Source organism: Salvelinus sp. IW2-2015, unplaced genomic scaffold (assembly GCF_002910315.2).
Source record: "Salvelinus sp. IW2-2015 unplaced genomic scaffold, ASM291031v2 Un_scaffold2371, whole genome shotgun sequence".
NCBI lineage: Eukaryota > Metazoa > Chordata > Actinopteri > Salmoniformes > Salmonidae > Salvelinus > Salvelinus sp. IW2-2015.
The window spans coordinates 24922-42923 of NW_019943695.1; the positions used below are offsets into that span (position 1 = coordinate 24922).

The 18002-nt window shown below is 44.5% G+C and overlaps 1 protein-coding gene across 1 annotated transcript in view; it reads right to left on the reverse strand.

Annotated features, from left to right (window-relative positions):
- The window catches only part of LOC112073799 (uncharacterized), a 43801-nt gene that overhangs the window by 646 nt on the left and 25153 nt on the right, over positions 1-18002 (reverse strand). The window contains 23 exon segments of the mRNA XM_070440282.1: positions 239-285; positions 459-568; positions 700-814; positions 1125-1439; positions 1566-1737; positions 3533-3657; positions 7108-7213; positions 7403-7458; positions 7461-7545; positions 10192-10259; positions 10357-10479; positions 10676-10821; positions 10990-11132; positions 11598-11807; positions 12105-12231; positions 12455-12651; positions 13313-13399; positions 13554-13642; positions 13831-13930; positions 14125-14345; positions 17214-17374; positions 17623-17699; positions 17826-17988. Coding sequence (XP_070296383.1) covers positions 239-285; positions 459-568; positions 700-814; positions 1125-1439; positions 1566-1737; positions 3533-3657; positions 7108-7213; positions 7403-7458; positions 7461-7545; positions 10192-10259; positions 10357-10479; positions 10676-10821; positions 10990-11132; positions 11598-11807; positions 12105-12231; positions 12455-12651; positions 13313-13399; positions 13554-13642; positions 13831-13930; positions 14125-14345; positions 17214-17374; positions 17623-17699; positions 17826-17988 — 3043 coding nt within the window.

Genomic DNA, 18002 nt, shown 5'->3' on the forward strand with positions numbered 1-18002 from the left:
AAATATTATTTGGTAACACTTTATATTAAGGTATATAACTGTTTTATAATTTGTATTTATACATATGTATAAGTTGTTTATAAACTGTTTATTACGGGGCCCACTGCAGGTGACATATCAACAGACATCATGGGGACGTCAAGCGCAAACACTAGTATTACTCTTTGTTGTCGTTTCTGAGACAAAACAGGACATTTGACACTGAGTCACGAAGACAACGTCCAAGTTTAGCACTTACTGAGACGATGTGGGCTGCTGAGTCACTGGACGTTGCTCCACATTTCTCTGTGAAGAAAATGACATCAACTTAAAGAACAGACACAGTGCAACAATGTCAAAAATCATTGAACGTCTACTGGCTAAAGGTCGTAGCCTACGTATTTAATAGACGATTTAACATGAACAGCAATTCATGTAATGAAACACTGAAAGCTGTAACTGAAAGCGCGTCCTCTTACTTTTTGCCCTGACTTTGCGATGAACCACAGCAACTATGATTGAACAGATAACGATCCCCATCGTGATGCAGAGACCTGCAGCCAGTGGTATACCAACACTCCAGGAAACACTAACAGGTGAATAGGACAAAGATTACTAAATATTGACATAGGCATTACACCACTCCCACAACTATTATCAACTATAACATTATCAACTAGAAGGAATAATTAACCAGCATTTGTGTGTGTGAGATTGCACCTGGGGAAAACAGGCCCAGAGGTGTCTGAGGAGGAGGATGATGAGGAGATGGAGGGTCTGATGGTTGATCTGACACGAGGTCGAGGGGGTACAAGACCGCTACGTCGACCACTATCTAAACAGAGACCGAATAAGCACTCATTTCAACACAGCGATCTGTTCTTTTACAAGTTGACTTAGCGTAGGCCGTCATTGTAAATAAGAATTTGTTCTTAAACTGACTTGCCTAGTTAAATAAAGGTTAAATAAAATAAATACATGTAATCTTCCTGCTACTGTACAATGCTTACAGATTTCCTTGGTCTCAACACATTGGTTTACCTACAGTATGAAATTCCAGTTTCTAATAGCAGTTACTAGAATAGAACAAAATAGTTCTTTACTTCATTTAAAAGATGGTTTGATTCATTTACGAGGGTTCTTACCAATGTGGAGGTGAAAGTCAGAGTAGATATGATTCACACTGCTGACAACACACCTGTAGTCGCCAGCGTCCACGGGTTTTAAATTCCATATCATAACGTACATCTCACCGTTGTATTCCGTTCTCGATATTCTTCCCTTGTAGAAGTGGTTGACATATCCTCTGGTATTCACAACAGGAATTGGCCCCGGATATAGTTTAGAACATAACTTCTCATAACCATTGTAGAAGGGAGGAAAGATAAATCTCAGCAGAACGTGTCCGTATACCTGTCCATTCACCTCTGTCCATTGTTGTGCTTCTATCTCAGGGTCATCTAGCAAACAAACAAGCAAACACAAAAACACTTAGAAATGACCAAATATGGCACAAAAAATATCTTGCTAAACTTTTTTTTWTTTWTTTTTTATCTCAAATGAGACAAACCTAGATAAAATCTCACCTAATAGAAGAAGCAAGAGAAAGATAATCATTTTCATCTTCAGTGAAATACTCACTGAGGCGGGGCAGCTGTCCCCATACATCTTATTCACCAACCCCCCCCCCAAAAAAAGGACCAGAAGTTGATAGCGGTTGGACAGCACTGTTCTGACACCAGCCTTGTGATTAACTTCCTTCATTTGGGGGAGGTGATCTCTCTAACTTGCAATTACAAGCATTTCGCTACACATCCGCTAACCATGTGTATGTGACAAATAAAATTAGATTTGACAAGTTTTAGAACACGCTCATTATTGGCTTAGAGTATGAAGATGACAGGTTGTCACGGTACCAGCTCGGCCATCATGGTTCCAAGTAGTATCACAATACCTCTGTTTTGGTCATAGAAAAACAAATTATCTGGCCAAAATAAAAACACAAATCACAAAAAGGGAAGTGAAAGATCTTACACAATATAGCATTGATTTATTTGGTATCAGCTTTTAGTTATTCAGACATTTTCATTCAAGAATGTCCTTGATCATGGGAACAAAATGCTTTATATGCAAAAATATATGTACAAATTACCAAAATGATGAACCACTCTTTATCCACGAATCACAATCAATCCTGTAGTCACACAGTCAGTCATCCGATCCTCCATAGGCATAGCCTTCACACAGTCTTTTACTATTCAAAACTGAAACGTCGATTGGATGCTGCGCTCTATTCTGAATTATAAACTGGGTGGGTCGAGCCCCCTGAATTCTGATTGGCTGACAGCCGTGGTATATCAGACCGTATACCACGGGTATGACAAAACATGTATTTTTACTGCTCTAATTACGTTGGTAACCAATTTATGTTAGCAATGATGCACCTCAGGGGTTTGTGATATATGGCCAATATACCACGGCTTAGCGTGTGGTACCTAAGAACAGCCCTTAGCCGTGGTATATTGGCCATATACAACACCTCCTCGGGACATATTGCTTAAATATAAATCAGCCATTTAATTCCATCTTCTTCTTCGTCTTGCAAGTCAAAGCGGGTATTGAGGCACACGCAGAAAGATCCTTTTAAATAATTACAGAGTGTTGTTACGCACCAAATGGCAACCTATTACTGATTTAGGGCACTACTTTTGACCAGGGCTCTGGTCAAAAGTAGTGCCCTATGTGGGGAATAGGGTGTCATTTGGGATCAGCCCTAGATCAACCAACCTCTCGTGTAACGTTGTTCCTTAAAATGTACAGCAGCCCCTATGATCAACATTTTAGAATTTAAAGAAGAATTTTGTACATGTATTTAACAGTGAGAGTTTATCTATTTGAACACTGAAAAGATGAGTGATAGCTAGCAGCCACTAAAATCCTCTCTATTACTGTTCCTATCAACTTAGATATCTGAAGATACACCACATGACAAAAAGTATGTGAACACCCTGCTCGTCGAACATCTCATTCCAAACATCATGGGCATTAATAGTAGAGCACCGTGTTCGAGGGGATCAGTTGGAGCAAGGCGCTGCCCAGATTTGCTAATCCTGATCATGTAATGTAGTTGTTTGGGATACAAGATGACTTGTAGTTTGGGAATTGTGTGCAGAGCCTTGCTTTGGCTGAACTTCTTAAACGATGGCTACTAGGGGGCGGCAGGTAGCCTAGTTGTTAGAGCGTTGGGCCAGTAACCGAAAGGTTGCTAGATCAAATCCACAAGCAGACAAGGTAAAAATCGGTCGTTCTGCCCCTGAACAAGACAGTTAACCCACTGTTCCTAGGCCATCATTGTAAATAAGAATTTGTTCTTAACTGACCTGTCTAGTTAAATAAAGGTTAAATCATTAAAATAAAAAAACGATGTATGTCATTGGCCCCTCTGTCAGCTCATAGTGGTTCCATCACACTGGGTCCTGCACTGCAGGCCTGTCTCTCTGTCCTTTAAAGCAGGTCCCCATCCCATCCATCCCATCTGAAGGTGATGACGTCATCTCTGCTCGTCGGTGAAGGTGACTACATCATACTGGATGCCCTGCTGCTGTAGCAGCTCCAGCTGTTCTTGTGTGGCCTCAGCGTAGACTGTCTGTGTCTGCTGCGTTGCGGCATCTGCTATGACTAGAACACAGATAGAGAGAGTAAGTACTGATTCAACTTATCATCTATCTAGTCCAGGAGTGGACAACTCCAGTCCTTGGGGACCTGATTGGTGTCACAGTTTTGCCCCCAGCCCCAGCGAACACACCTGACTCCAATAATCACCTAATCACGATCTTCAGTTTAGAATGCAGTTTGATTAATCAGCTGTGTTTGATAGGGATGGAGAAAAAGTGTGACACCAATCAGGACCTGGAGGACTGGAGTTGCCCACCCCTGATCTAGTCCTTGATTTATTTATTAATGTTTATTTGAACGATGTACAGCGAGTGTACATAACATTAGGAACACCTTCCTAATATTTGAGTTGCACCCCCTTTTCACCCTCAGAACAGCCTTGTTTCCTTGGGGGAAATGGACATTTTAGCTTGATTGAGCCTGGTAACTGAGGAGTATTAATTCACCTGTTTCCATACATGTTTCATTTAAAAAAATGTATCTTACAAAGGAGTTGGTTAATCTATCTGCTTAACTATTTATCTGTACATGGAATTGTATATATATATTTTTTTTTTTACTCGTTCATTTTTTCCTAATCTTTACAATAAAATGCCACGGGCACTATCTGATGTGTGGAGACATTTCACTGCAGCTAACGTAGAGGGAAAAGCTGTGTACATTTGCAAATGCTGTGCCAAATCATATGTGAAGAATGCAACAAAGATGCAGAATCATCTGGCCAAGTGCATAAAGTTCCCTCAATGCTCACAACAAGCAACCTCTGACAAAAGTCCCTCTACGTTTATTCGAGGTGAAAATGATGAATCAGACATCTTATCGATAGCAACAGCTCATGGCTCTCCTGGAATCAAAAGGTTTTTTTTGACTCAATGGAGGAACGTAGTCAGAGAAATGCTGATGAATGTCTTGCTCGAGCTGTGTATGCAACTGGTTCACCTCTGATGCTCACAGGCAATGTGTATCGGAAGAGATTTCTGAATGTTCTTCGCCCAGCATACACCCCTCCAACCAGACATGCTTCATCTACTCATTTGCTGGATGCAGAGTTTAACAGAGTTCAAGTGAAGGTCAGGCAAATCATAGAGAAAGCAGGCTGTATTGCAATCATCTCTGATGGATGGTCGAATGTTCATGGGCAAGGAATAATTAACTACATCATCTCCACCAGTATTCTACAAGAGCACAGACACAAGGGACAACAGAGACACCGATCTCTACATTGCAGATGAGCTGAAGGCAGTCATCATTGACCTTGGACCACAGAAGGTATTTGCACTAGTGACAGACAATGCTGTGAACATGAAGCCTGCTTGGTCTATAGTGGAGGAGTCCTACACTCACATCACACCCATTGGCTGTGCTGCTCATGCATGGAATCTGCTTCTCAAGGACATCATGGCACTGAAAACAATGGATACACTCTACAAGAGAGCCAAGGAAATGGTTATGTATGTGAAGGGTCATCAAGTTATAGCAGCAATCTAAATCACCAAGCAAAGTGAGAAGAATAAGAGCACCATATTGAAGCTGCCCAGCAACACCCATTGGGATGGTGTTGTCATCAAGTTTGACAGTCTCCAGGAGGGGAAGGAGTCTCTCCAAGAAATGGCCAATATGGACAGCCCCATCAAGAGGATCATACTGCCTCTGATCAGGTGTCCTACCACTGTCATAGATCACATACTGCCTCTGATCAGGTGTCCTACCACTGTCATAGATCACATACTGCCTCTGATCAGATGTCGCTAACAACTGTCATAGATCACATACTGCCTCTGATCAGATGTTCTACCACTGTCATAGATCACATACTGCTCTGATCAGTGTCCAACCACTGTCATAGATCACATACTGCCTTGATCAGGGTGTTCTATAGACTACGTCATAGATCACATACTGCCTCTGATCAGATGTCGCTACCACTGTCAATAGATCACATACTGCCTCTGATCAGATGTCGCTACCACGTCATAGATCACATACTGCTCTGATCAGGTTGTCCTACCACTGTCATAGATCACATACTGCCTCTGATCAGGTGTCCTACCACTGTCATAGATCACATACTGCCTCTGATCAGGTGTCCTACCACTGTCATAGATCACATACTGCCTCTGATCAGATGTCCTACCACTGTCATAGATCACATACTGCCTCTGATCAGGTGTTCTACCACTGTCATAGATCACTATACTGCCTCTGGATCAGGTGTCTACACACTGTCATAGATGCACATACTGCCTCTGATCAGATGTCCTACCACTGTCATAGATCACATACTGCCTCTGATCAGAGTGTCCTACCACTGTCATAAGTCACATACTGCCTCTGATCAGGTGTCCTACCACTGTCATAGATCACATACTGCCTCTGATCAGGTGTCCTACACTGTCCATAGATCACATACTGCCTCTGATCAGATGTCCTACCACTGTCATAGATCACATTACTGCCTCTATCAGGTGTCCTACCACTGTCATAGATCACATACTGCCTCTGATCAGGTGTCCTACTCACTGTCATAAGATCACATGGTGTAAGTGGAATGGTTGAAGACAGTAGCGTATGCTTTGGGAAACACTGCTGTAATGTTGAAGCAGAAAGTGGGTTAACATACCAGTCACAGCAGTGTTCAGCAACCTCCAAATCTTCCAAGTGTTCAGGACTGGCTATCTGCTGCTGCTGTCTACTACAACCTTGACCTACTTTTAGAGGAAGCTGTTGATGCTATGTTCCGCCTACCTCCGGGTGACTGCGACTGTGGTTTCTTCTAAGCGTGTTCACTGAGTGCATCGGAACTGAACTGGTTGTTCTGAATGGTGAAATACTGACTAGCCCGTCTACAGGGACTTGTAAAGAGAAGCGCTGTTTAAAGCATAATACTATATGTAAGGAAATTAATTCTTGACCGAGCAGATCTGAGTTGACTTGGGGGGTAAATTTAGAGTGTCTTTGGGCTGAACTTTTTTTGTGGTGAGGAATGTTATTGCAGAGATCTCTATCTACACTTACTGTCTGGATAAGGAATGAAGCTCTTCTATATTGGAGACCAGTCATTGGACATTGATGTATTCGCTGACACACTACTTCTGTGGAAGTGTTGGACTCCTATCCCCAGAGAGAGCATTATGGATCGCTGGGAGGTGAAGTTTGGGAGATTAGGCCGGCTCGCAGTGAAGCGAGAGATTATGAAACCGGGGGGTGATAGGAGGAATTGAGGCCACGGGCCTGGGTGCAGCCGAGAGAATTATCCGAACCGAGGTCGACAGGACATTGAGAATTAGCCGCGTGCGGGGTGGGAGGAAAATTGTCATGCCGGGGTGAAGAAGAAACTTCAGCTGCTTTTTACTTATAACACCCTCCTGAACCTACCAGGGAATACTTTATGCTACTGTCCTCCAGGCCCTACCCTCCAGGCCCTTGACTGAAGCAGACAGTGTGTTATCATACCGGTGACAGCAGAATGTTCAGCAACCTCCGAGTCTTCAGGACTGACTATCTGTTGTTCTGAACTGATGGGAAGATACTGGATCTGGCCGTCATGACTCAGGGAAATCTGAAAGAGAGCCATGGAAGTTAAACACTTAACCTTCATCTTACTCTATGTCACAAGGAACAATTAAATTCCTTATCCAAAAGACAGCAGTATTCTGGTTTGACTGTTTTGGGGTTGAAATTTCTAGAAGTGATTCTTTTGGGGCTTGATTGTTTTGTGGTGGGACTGTTTTTGGGATCCTCTATCTACCTGTTGCTCCTGTAGGAAGGCCCCATCATTCTCATATTGGATGATCTGTCCATCTGCATCTGGATGTGATTCCCGTCTGCCAGCACCACGTACTCCTGGGGTAGGAAGTGTTGGACTCCATCCTGAGAGATGACATACTGGACCTGGGAGGTGAAGGAGGAGAATTAGACCCCGGAGGGTGAAGGGAGAATTGCCCGGGAGGGTGAAGGAGGAGAATTAGACCCCGGGGGGGGTGAAGGAGGAGAATTAGACCCGGGGGGTGAGGAGGAGAATTAGACCCCGGGGGGGTGAAGGAGGAGAATTAGACCCGGGGGGGTGAAGGAGGAGAATTAGACCCGGGGGGGTGAAGGAGGAGAATTGACCCCGGGAGAGTGAAGGAGGAGAATTAGACGGGAGAGTGAAGGAGGAGATTAAACCCCGGAGGGGTGAAGGAGGAGAATTAGACCCCGGGATGGTGAAGGAGGAGAATTAGACCCCGGGATGGTGAAGGAGGAGAATTAAACCCCGGGAGAGTGAAGGAGGAGAATTAGACCCCGGGAGGGTGAAGGAGGAGAATTAAACCCCGGGAGAGTGAAGGAGGAGAATTAGACCCCGGGATGGTGAAGGAGGAGAATTAAACCCCGGGATGGTGAAGGAGGAGAATTAGACCCCGGGAGGGTGAAGGAGGAGAATTAGACCCCGGGAGAGTGAAGGAGGAGAATTAGACCCCGGGAGAGTGAAGGAGGAGAATTACCGGAGAGTGAAGGAGGAGATTAGACCCCGGGATGGGTGAAGGAGGAGAATTAGACCCCGGGAGAGTGAAGGAGGAGAATTAGACCCCGGGAGAGTAAGGAGGAGAATTAGACCCGGGATGGTGAAGGGGAGAATTAGACCCCGGATGGTGAAGGAGGAGAATTAGACCCCGGGATGGTGAAGGAGGAGAATTAAACCCGGGAGAGTGAAGGAGGAGAATTAGACCCCGGGAGAGTGAAGGAGGAGAATTAGACCCCGGGAGAGTGAAGGAGGAGAATTAGACCCCGGGAGGGTGAAGGAGGAGATTTAGACCCCGGGAGAGTGAAGGAGGAGAATTAGACCCCGGGAGAGTGAAGGAGGAGAATTAGACCCCGGGATGGTGAAGGAGGAGAATTAGACCCCGGGGGGTGAAGGAGGAGATTAGACCCCGGGAGAGTGAAGGAGGAAATTAGACCCCGGGATGGTGAAGGAGGAGAATTAGACCCCGGGATGGTGAAGGAGGAGAATTAAACCCCGGATGGTGAAGGAGGAGAATTAGACCCCGGGAGGGTGAAGGAGGAGAATTAGACCCGGGAGAGTGAAGGAGGAGAATTAGACCCCGGGAGAGTGAAGGAGGAGAATTAGACCCCGGGATGGTGAAGGAGGAGAATTAGACCCCGGGAGAGTGAAGGAGGAGAATTATACCCCGGGAGAGTGAAGGAGGAGAATTATACCCCAGGAGAGTGAAGGAGGAGAATTATACCCCGGGAGAGTGAAAGGAGAATTATACCCCGGAGGGTGAAGGAGGAGAATTAGACCCCGGGAGGTGAAGGAGGAGAATTAGACCGGGATGGTGAGGAGGGAGAATTAGACCCCGGGATGGTGAAGGAGGAGAATTAGACCCCGGGATGGTGAAGGAGGAGAATTAGACCCTCGGGAGTGGTGAAGGAGGAGAATTAGACCTCGGATGGTGAAGGAGAGAATTAGACCTCGGGAGAGTGAAGGAGGAGAATTATACCCCGGAGGGGGAAGGAGGAGAATTATACCCCGGGAGGGTGAAGGAGGAGAATTAGACCCCGGGAGAGTGAAGGAGGAGAATTAGACCCGGGATGGTGAAGGAGGAGAATTAGACCCCGGGAGAGTGAAGGAGGAGAATTACCACAATATCTTCACTGTCTGTCCTGCTTCTTTATAGTCAAAGTAAAACTTTTTTTTTAAATCTACTTGAAAGTAATTTTATCTATAAGTATCTTTATGTTGCCATTTGGAAATGTGTGAGGGGGATTGACATGGGGTAGAGGACGGGGATGAGATCTTCATTGTTTACCTATATGGATCCATATAAAAAGTCTATAAGCAGCTATACATTCTGGCTCCCGTGTGCGCAACGTCACCTGGTTGTCTCCTGTCATGTACCGCAACGTCACCTGGTTGTCTCCTGTCCTGTGCTGTAACGTCGCCTGGTTGTCTCCTGTCATGTACCGCAACGTCACCTGGTTGTCTCCTGTCATGTACCGTAACGTCACCTGGTTGTCTCCTGTTATGTGCTGTAACGTCACCTGGTTGTCTCCTGTTATGTGCCGTAACGTCACCTGGTTATCTCCTGTCATGTGCCGTAACGTCACTGGTTATCTCCTGTCATGTGCTGTAACGTCACCTGGTTGTCTCTGTCATGTGCCGCAACGTCACCTGGTTGTCTCCTGTCATGTGCCGCACGTCACCTGGTTATTCCTGTCATGTGCTGTAACGTCACCTGGTTATCTCCTGTCATGTGCTGTAACGTCACCTGGTTATCTCCTGTCATGTGCTGTAACGTCACCTGGTTATTCCTGTTATGTGCTGTAACGTCACCTGGTTATCTCCTGTTATGTGCTGTAACGTCACCTGGTTATCTCCTGTTATGTGCTGTAACGTCACCTGGTTATCTCCTGTTATGTGCTGTAACGTCACTGGTTATCTCCTGTTATGTGCTGTAACGTCACCTGGTTATCTCCTGTTATGTGCTGTAACGTCACCTGGTTATCTCCTGTTATGTACTGTAACGCCTGGTTATCTCCTGTTATGTGCTGTAACGTCACCTGGTTATCTCCTGTTATGTACTGTAACGTCTGTCCGTCCACTGTGGTGATCTGCTGATGTACGTGGCCTCCTCCTTGTCTTCCAGGCCCTGTTCCTGGCCAATATAATGCGGTCCTGATCCAGGCCCTGTTCCTGGGACAATATAATGCGGTCCTGATCCAGGCCCTGTTCCTGGGACAATATAATGTGGTCCTGATCCAGGCCCTGTTCCTGGGACACTATAATGTTGTCCTGACCCAGGGCCTTCTGTATCTGCTCCGGACTGATGGTCTGTCCTGCCTGCAGGGCTGTAACAAAGAGAGAAACAACAGCACCTCAGACAATGGCCAATAACAACATAAGTGTTAACATTTCAAACAAAAATGTCCTCCAAATGGTATGGATGGAAATAGAGGACATCAGTGATTTAATTCACCCAGTGAAATGACCTACAAGTTGGTGTAAACGTGTGTGTGTGTGTGTGTGTGTGTGTGTGTTCCTTACACTGTAGCACGGCGAGAGCCTCCTCGTCACTGCTGACTATAAAGGTCTGCTGCTGGGAGCCTCCTCCAGAATGGGTCTCCCTTGTCGGAGGGTCCTGGCTGTGGAGACGCTCCATATGGAACTTGAGGTGGCCGTTACGATTAAACCTGATAGGTGGGACAGACCAGAATGGTTACCTAAGGTGCTTTCAAAAACATTTTCTGTACAACAACAACAACAACAACAAAAAACATTCTATGCTGGCGTCACCATCCCAACACTTCATAACAAAGTTTATTCTCACGGCCTCAAGATGCCCTAATTGGTTGAATTACCTCTGTCCACAGATCTGGCAGGTGAAGGGCTTCTCGTTGGTATGCGTCATAACGTGTCTCCTCAGGTCCTTCCTGTTTTTGGAGGCAAAGCTGCAGCTGGGGCACTTGTGAGGCCGCAGGTAGGTATGCATGCCCATGTGGGTCTGGGAAAGGAATGGTACATTGATAACCAAATGATAGCATGCTTTGGATAGAGACGAACTGTAATTCACTACAAGGGGTCAATGCTGCCTTTCAAGACGAACATTTTTTTGGGGGGGCAAAAAAAGTGTCCCTTCATATTTATTAAAATGGTTAATCTCAAACGCTTTCCTCAATTTATTGGGTGTGCTCTCCTCACCCACCTTCTGAAAATGTCAGACGGTGGAGAATCAATCAATCAAATGTATTTATAAAGCCATTCTTACATCAGCTGATGTCACAAAGTGCTGTACAGAAACCCAGCCTAAAACCCCAAACAGCAAGCAATGCAGGTGTAAAAGACCAGAGATCTGAGGGGAGGGTCCTTATCTACTCTTCCAAAGCCCTCCTCTAGAGAGGGCACAAGGAATCAAGGAGAGATTTGTTTTTAGATTTCCATCCTGGCTGAGAAATGAGAAAAGACCCACCTTGACGTCTGGCCAGGAGGAGGCAGTGAAGTCACAGTCGGGACACTTGAAGGTGGAGGGGTCGATGTGGGCCCTCTTGTGGTTCTCCATGCCACTGCGGCCCTGGAACGACTCGGAGCAGATACGACAGGAGAACCTCTTTGGGTTGAGCTGGTTCTGGTCCTGGTGGGATCCCACCATGGAGGGGGAACCGGGGACCTCACTGCTTAGCTGAAGAGAGAGAGAGAGAGAGAGAGATGGAGGACGAGACAGCAGATTACCTTCTCAGACATCTACAGTTCAACAGAACAGGGATGAGTTTCCAGAGAGTTTCAGAGCATTAACATCATCTTAGACACAGGAACTGTACTCCTGTGGAAACTGTTCTCTAACACCCCCTGCTACAGTATGTGGTATTCCTGTAGAAACTGTTCTCTAACACCCCCTGCTACAGTATGCGGTATTCCTGTAGAATCTGTTCTCTAACACCCCCTGCTACAGAATGTGGTATTCCTGTGGCTGGCTTACCTCTACCTGCTGTAGAACTCCATCCCCCACACCAGAGGTCAGGTAGTACTGGGTGTCTCTGTTCTCTTTGAGTGTTGTTGTTCCCTCCTGCTCTTCCTCCATGGGCTGGGGACTGCCCACGTCACTACTGAAAACACAACACATTGGAACACGGTGAAGTAAAAGTCAACTAAGTTGATTTATTTCCCAATTTTTTTTAATACTTTTTTTTGAAATGGGAGAAGAAATTTATTTCAGCGCTTCAAAAATCATGGGAAAATATAATCAGGAATGCGAATTGTATAGCAGATCAGACAGAATGGCGCTCATTAGCTAATGGCCAGTGCCGTGTTGGCCAGGTTCTACAGTACCTGTATCCAGGTCCAGTGCTTTCTATCTCCTGTGTAGCCTGTTCCATCTGTTCCACCACACTGAAGCCCTCTGCCCCCTCATAGGCCTGGACGGCTATCTGAGTAATCTCTCCATTCTCATTGGTCCCAGCCTCATAGACCTCTTGGACCTCTTGCACCAGGGTCTCCCCATTCTCAGACATGTGGAACGTCACAACCTAAAGGACCACAGCAGAAATTAAAAGGACTATACTTTCTTTTTTTTTTTTTTATAAAATAATTTTTGGGTACTTTTTAGGAAAAGCTCTCGGTATAGTGTTTTTTCAGAGACCCCCGTACCGCACAACAAGGATGAGGAAATTAAATCGCTGGCTGGGGGTAAGTTTATACAAAAACAATTGAAATCGCTAAAGAAAAAGTGTCTGGACCCTTCCTATAACATGCCAAATACAAAGACAGAGATTTGGTTAAAAAACAACACAAAAAAAAACACATATTTCTCCTTTAATCCTGGGGAACCAAAGGGGTCAACTTTTTTAAACTTTTGCCCTTCCACTCAGACACTTGATTCAAATAATCAACTCATCACCAAGCCTTTGATTGCAATCAGGTGTGTGAGAGCTAAGGCAACAACTAAAACTTGCATCCCTTTGGTTACCCAGGACCAGGGACCAGGATTAAGAAATTCTGATCTAATGACGCTTCCTAAAGCACATATATACAGTACTAACCCCCTAGTGTGCGTACGAAATGGTGTCTGGACCCTTCTATAACATGCAATTTACATACAAATTGAGATCTGGTTGTAAATAAGCCAAAATTCTCCTTTAAAGAAACATTACGCTACACCAGCCTGAAATAAATGAAAATCAAATAAACCTTTTGTGCTCCCGTGGTCGCTGAGGTAACCGCTGTCCAGGAGCCTGCGTTTAGAACCTCAGAGTCCGATGATTTCAACATCTGTACCTGAGGAGTACACACAGACAGACTGCTCATCCAATACACAACCTAGTCTGTCCCAATCATGCAGAACTGTGTAGCAGACCTGTAGGAATCATTAGATAGGTCAGTAAAACAGCAGAGGTCTACTCAATGAGCCAATGTGTGAACCAGCCAGTACCTGTAGTGAGTTTTCCACCAACTGTCTGGCGTTGCTCATATTCAACAGCAGATCCAGTGCATTCTGGGCTGACAGGTTCGAATTCCCGGCTGTGGAGATGGAGAGAGATTTTAGTTATTATTGTGTCATGCTTCTCAATGCATTATAAAATGTTACCATTGGGCTTGGTAGAGATCTTAGGCCATACGAAAGAGTCTGTTTATCTGTCCTTGGTGGGGCAGTTGGCCACTGAAGAAGAAGGAAGAATATTGAGGAATGAAGACGAAAAATAACTGACCCTGTTCGTAAGTAATGGTGGTGTTTCCCATTGCATCTTGGGAGACTGAGGCGTTCTGCATTGTCTGCATGGCTTGTAGTGTGTCAGAATCCACTGCTACCTAACACATGGGTGGGAAAAACAGTCAAACATTCCCTATCCAAAACTATCCATTAGATATTATTAATTCCAAGTTACTAGCTTCTACTCTTTTTCCTTTAGAAGACCCTCTGAAGCCCACAAACTCCTGTTCATCTCTATATTTAGAGGCATTATAGATATTTAAAGTACAGTATATCTCTTCCCCAGGCGTACTATAGTATTCTGTAGGCTCGCTGTGTCGTCGTGTTGCTGTTTGAGTTCCTCTATCTGTTGCTGGGTGAAGAAGGGTCTCCTCCTCCGCCTGACGGGATCCTCGGGGTGCGTAGCGCTCCACTCCTCAAACGCCTCCGGGTGGCGACACTGGACGTGCAGACCCAGGTTCTTACGGTGCTTCGTCATGAAGTGGCACATCTCACAGGAGAACGGCTTTTCTCCTAGAGGGTGAAAGGAGGGCACATTAGATCTACCCATTGGGGTAAATATGCTAAAGCAGTGATCCTAAATCCTTCTGCTTCTAGATATTCAACACCTTGAATAGCTGAATAGGGGCGGCAGATAGCCTAGAGAGGTTAAAGAGAACCATTGGCCGAAGGGTCGCTGGATCAAATCCCAGGTCCAGCGGGGGGGGGGGGGGACTGGTGGAGAGTGAGCCTGACCTTGTGCTACCAACCCCACAAGGGTGTGTTTGTCTCCAGGTGTTGAGTGGTAAACCCTTGTAATAGCTAGTGAACTAAACTGATTGGGATGGAGAAGATCATAGTGACATTACAGTAACTCACGTATGTGTTTGATGGCCAGGTGAGAGACCAGGAAGTCCTCTTTAGAAGTGGAGTATTTACAGTAGTCACATTGAAAGTGTTAGGGTTGGGTTTAACCCAAATGAGTCCCAGTGCAATTTGGACTTCTAACCCCTTTTAAACAGTGTGGCTTGTACCATAGGATTGGTCTATTTCTTCCGCATCGGTTGGTACCATTAATCTGTGTGATTAAACGGGGGATGAGCTAGAGAGGTGTTAGTGAGACCAAGGGCGGAATGCGAAGGGGCCCCGGTGACATGTCATTTTTACAAAAATGGCTGAGAGTCAAACACGCACATGTAACATGTCACATGATGCTCACAAGCTACAGAGCTGTTAGACGGTAAGGGGTTCTTCTACATAGAAGATCATAAGAAATCTCATGGACATAGTGTCTATAATAAACTCACATAGTTGCTGTCACAAACTCCACATAGTTGTCACTGACTAGTTGGATTTCATTTCCTACTGAGCAAACAATTTCTGTACTTACAGCATTCATATGAATACATATTTATTTAGTTTTTGCTTTAGTGTTTTTAAAAAATTGACATTTGAATGCAACTGTTTATTAGGGCTGTCCATGACTAAAAATGATTTGGTCGACCAAAAGTCGTCTGCTCTTTCGATCCAACCGATTGGTAGAAATTTAAAACGTGTATTTTTCCATACATAGGGTATGTCTATGTGTTAAGAAAATAAACCATATATGCATTGAGCTTGTCTGACGTTTTACGCGCACTGTTTGATGAAATAAGACAAATGACTCAAGAGGGAGCCAGAGAGCAAGATAATCAGAAGAAAAATAACTTAACCTGACCCGATTGGCTTTGGCAGATTCTACCGTTACTAGGCTACATGAGGAGCCTGCAACCTTTCTCATGTGGAATGACCATTTATCTTGCCATTTATGGTTTACATATGCACATTTTCCTGGAACAGTTTCATTTAATTTATAATAACATCTTTGTACCTGAAAATCATTGTTATGTGGTTAATCAAAATTTATATCCAAATCTAAATGAAAATGATGAACCCGAGAAAAGTAACTTCTATTGCATTGCCAACTACGTAAAAATAGCCTATAAAGCCAAAAAAATGTAAAACAGTGCAGCCTGCAGGTAGAAAACATCCCGATTAAAATAAATATCCTATAAATCACATTGGCTGCGCATGGCCTGTCTYCAACGAACTTAAAACATTGTATCAACTGTTTAACTTGGATCTGGCTCAAAGCTCTCKCGAGCAAACTTACAACATTGTATAAAATATTCTGGGCCTTCAGCGTTTCCTGTGCCAGTGAGCTCAGGACAGACACAGCTGTAGGCTATTTGAGCAAAAGATAAGAAGTAATTATGTTGGTCTATTTTATGACGTTTCCACTGCCTCAGAGCACAACATTTTCCCCCTTTCACGCTGAGTGATTATCGAAAGGGAGAGAGAGCTGGAAAGATTTTTCTAATACATTGAGGAACTATTGTCATTCTCAATGTGATGTAAAAACAGACTTTAATTGCTTGCCGTTTCAGGTGAAGAAAACATTCCTTTGAGAAGCTCCACAGCTCATGAGTGGTGGTACTTTAGGCCAATCAGAAATACTAAAATCAGGGCACATTTATATGCCAACATTTGCACGCAGGCTAGGTAGCCTATAGGCCTACTTCTATGCGTAATCAGGTGCGCGTCCTTACTCAACAAGTGTAACATAGGTTGTGGGCTCGGCGAACAACGTATCATCTCCGACAATGAGAACGGTAAAAGACTGGAATAGTAATACATTGAATGCATTAACAGACATCAAATCAAGCTTATTTTATATAGCCCTTCGTACATCAGCTAATATCTCGAAGTGCTGTACAGAAACCCAGCCTAAAACCCCAAACAGCAAGCAATGCAGGTGTAGAAGCACGACATGAACGTAACCATACAAACATTGTAGATTAGAATTTATAGGAATTAACAGTAAATATACTACTGGTGATATATGTAATAAGAGAATTGATAGACCCTAACAATAAAAAGCAAACAATTCACACAATAAGTTATGAAACAATGAACGTGCACAAATTGTTGGGAGAGAGCCCCCGTTCTGGAGAGAGAAGTACATTGTGCATCCACAATGCACTTCTTCTTGGAATGGGCCGTCCCCGTAGCCTCCACAATGGATTAGTTCACTGAGATGGACACGAATAAAACAAACTTGTGTGCCGTAAATTGAAAAAAACAATAATAATAATAATATATACAAATGTTGGTCGACCAACAGCCTATCGATCAAACAATCGACCGGTGGACTAATTGAGGTCAGCCCTACTGTTTATGTCAAATTGTTTGGTAGCTAGCTCTGGTTGTCCTGAACATGGTAAAACACCTCATTGTGAGGCTAAGTATAAAAGGCTGGACATGCAGATCAATGAAAGTCATAAAAGAAAATACAATTTTTTTCCCCCCCGGGGTCTCGGGACTGATAGGGTTTTAAGAGTCAGGATTAGGTGTAGAACTCACCTGTGTGTTTGATGGCCAGGTGAGAGACCAGGAAGTCCTCTTTAGAGGTGGAGTATTTACAGTAGTCACATTTAAAGGGCCGGTCGTTGGCGTGAGACAGCTGGTGGTTGAGCAGGAGCTTCTTGTTGTCACAGTCATAGTCACAGAACTCACACTTGAACCTGGTAGACAGACACATGCATTAGACAGGTTACAGGATATTAACACTGTGTAGTGTATGGTAAGGAGAAAACATTTTGAAACAGGTGAAACAGGAGGTACTAACTGAACTTCACAGTGCAAATTGGTTTTGCTACAGTGTGTAATGAACACCACCCTGGTTTCACAGGACTGACTATGTTTGTGTTCTGCTGAGACCCTGTGTTCTGCTAAGAGCCCCAATGAAAATGGCGCTACATCCTGTACTGACCTGCTGTTGTCAACACTCTGGATGTGTGTGAGGAGATGCATCTTGAACGTATATCTCTTCTTGAAGGACTTCCCACACTGGGAAGTCAAAGCACAAACAGATATTTATAAAGATTTCAAAGAAAATCAGGAGATTACAACTAGAACCCTGATTGATTTGAGTGGATTATTGGAATTGTTAATCAAGGTCAGATGATGTGTTACCTTGTCACACATGTGTGGTTTCTCAGCACTGTGTGTCTTCATGTGCTGAGTGAGTCTCTTCTGCATGGGGTAGACTCTGTGGCACACTGGACACGGGAACGACAACACCTTAGAAACCTGCTGAGAGTCAGACAGACCACACTGGTCACGGGAACGACAACACCTTAGATACCTGCT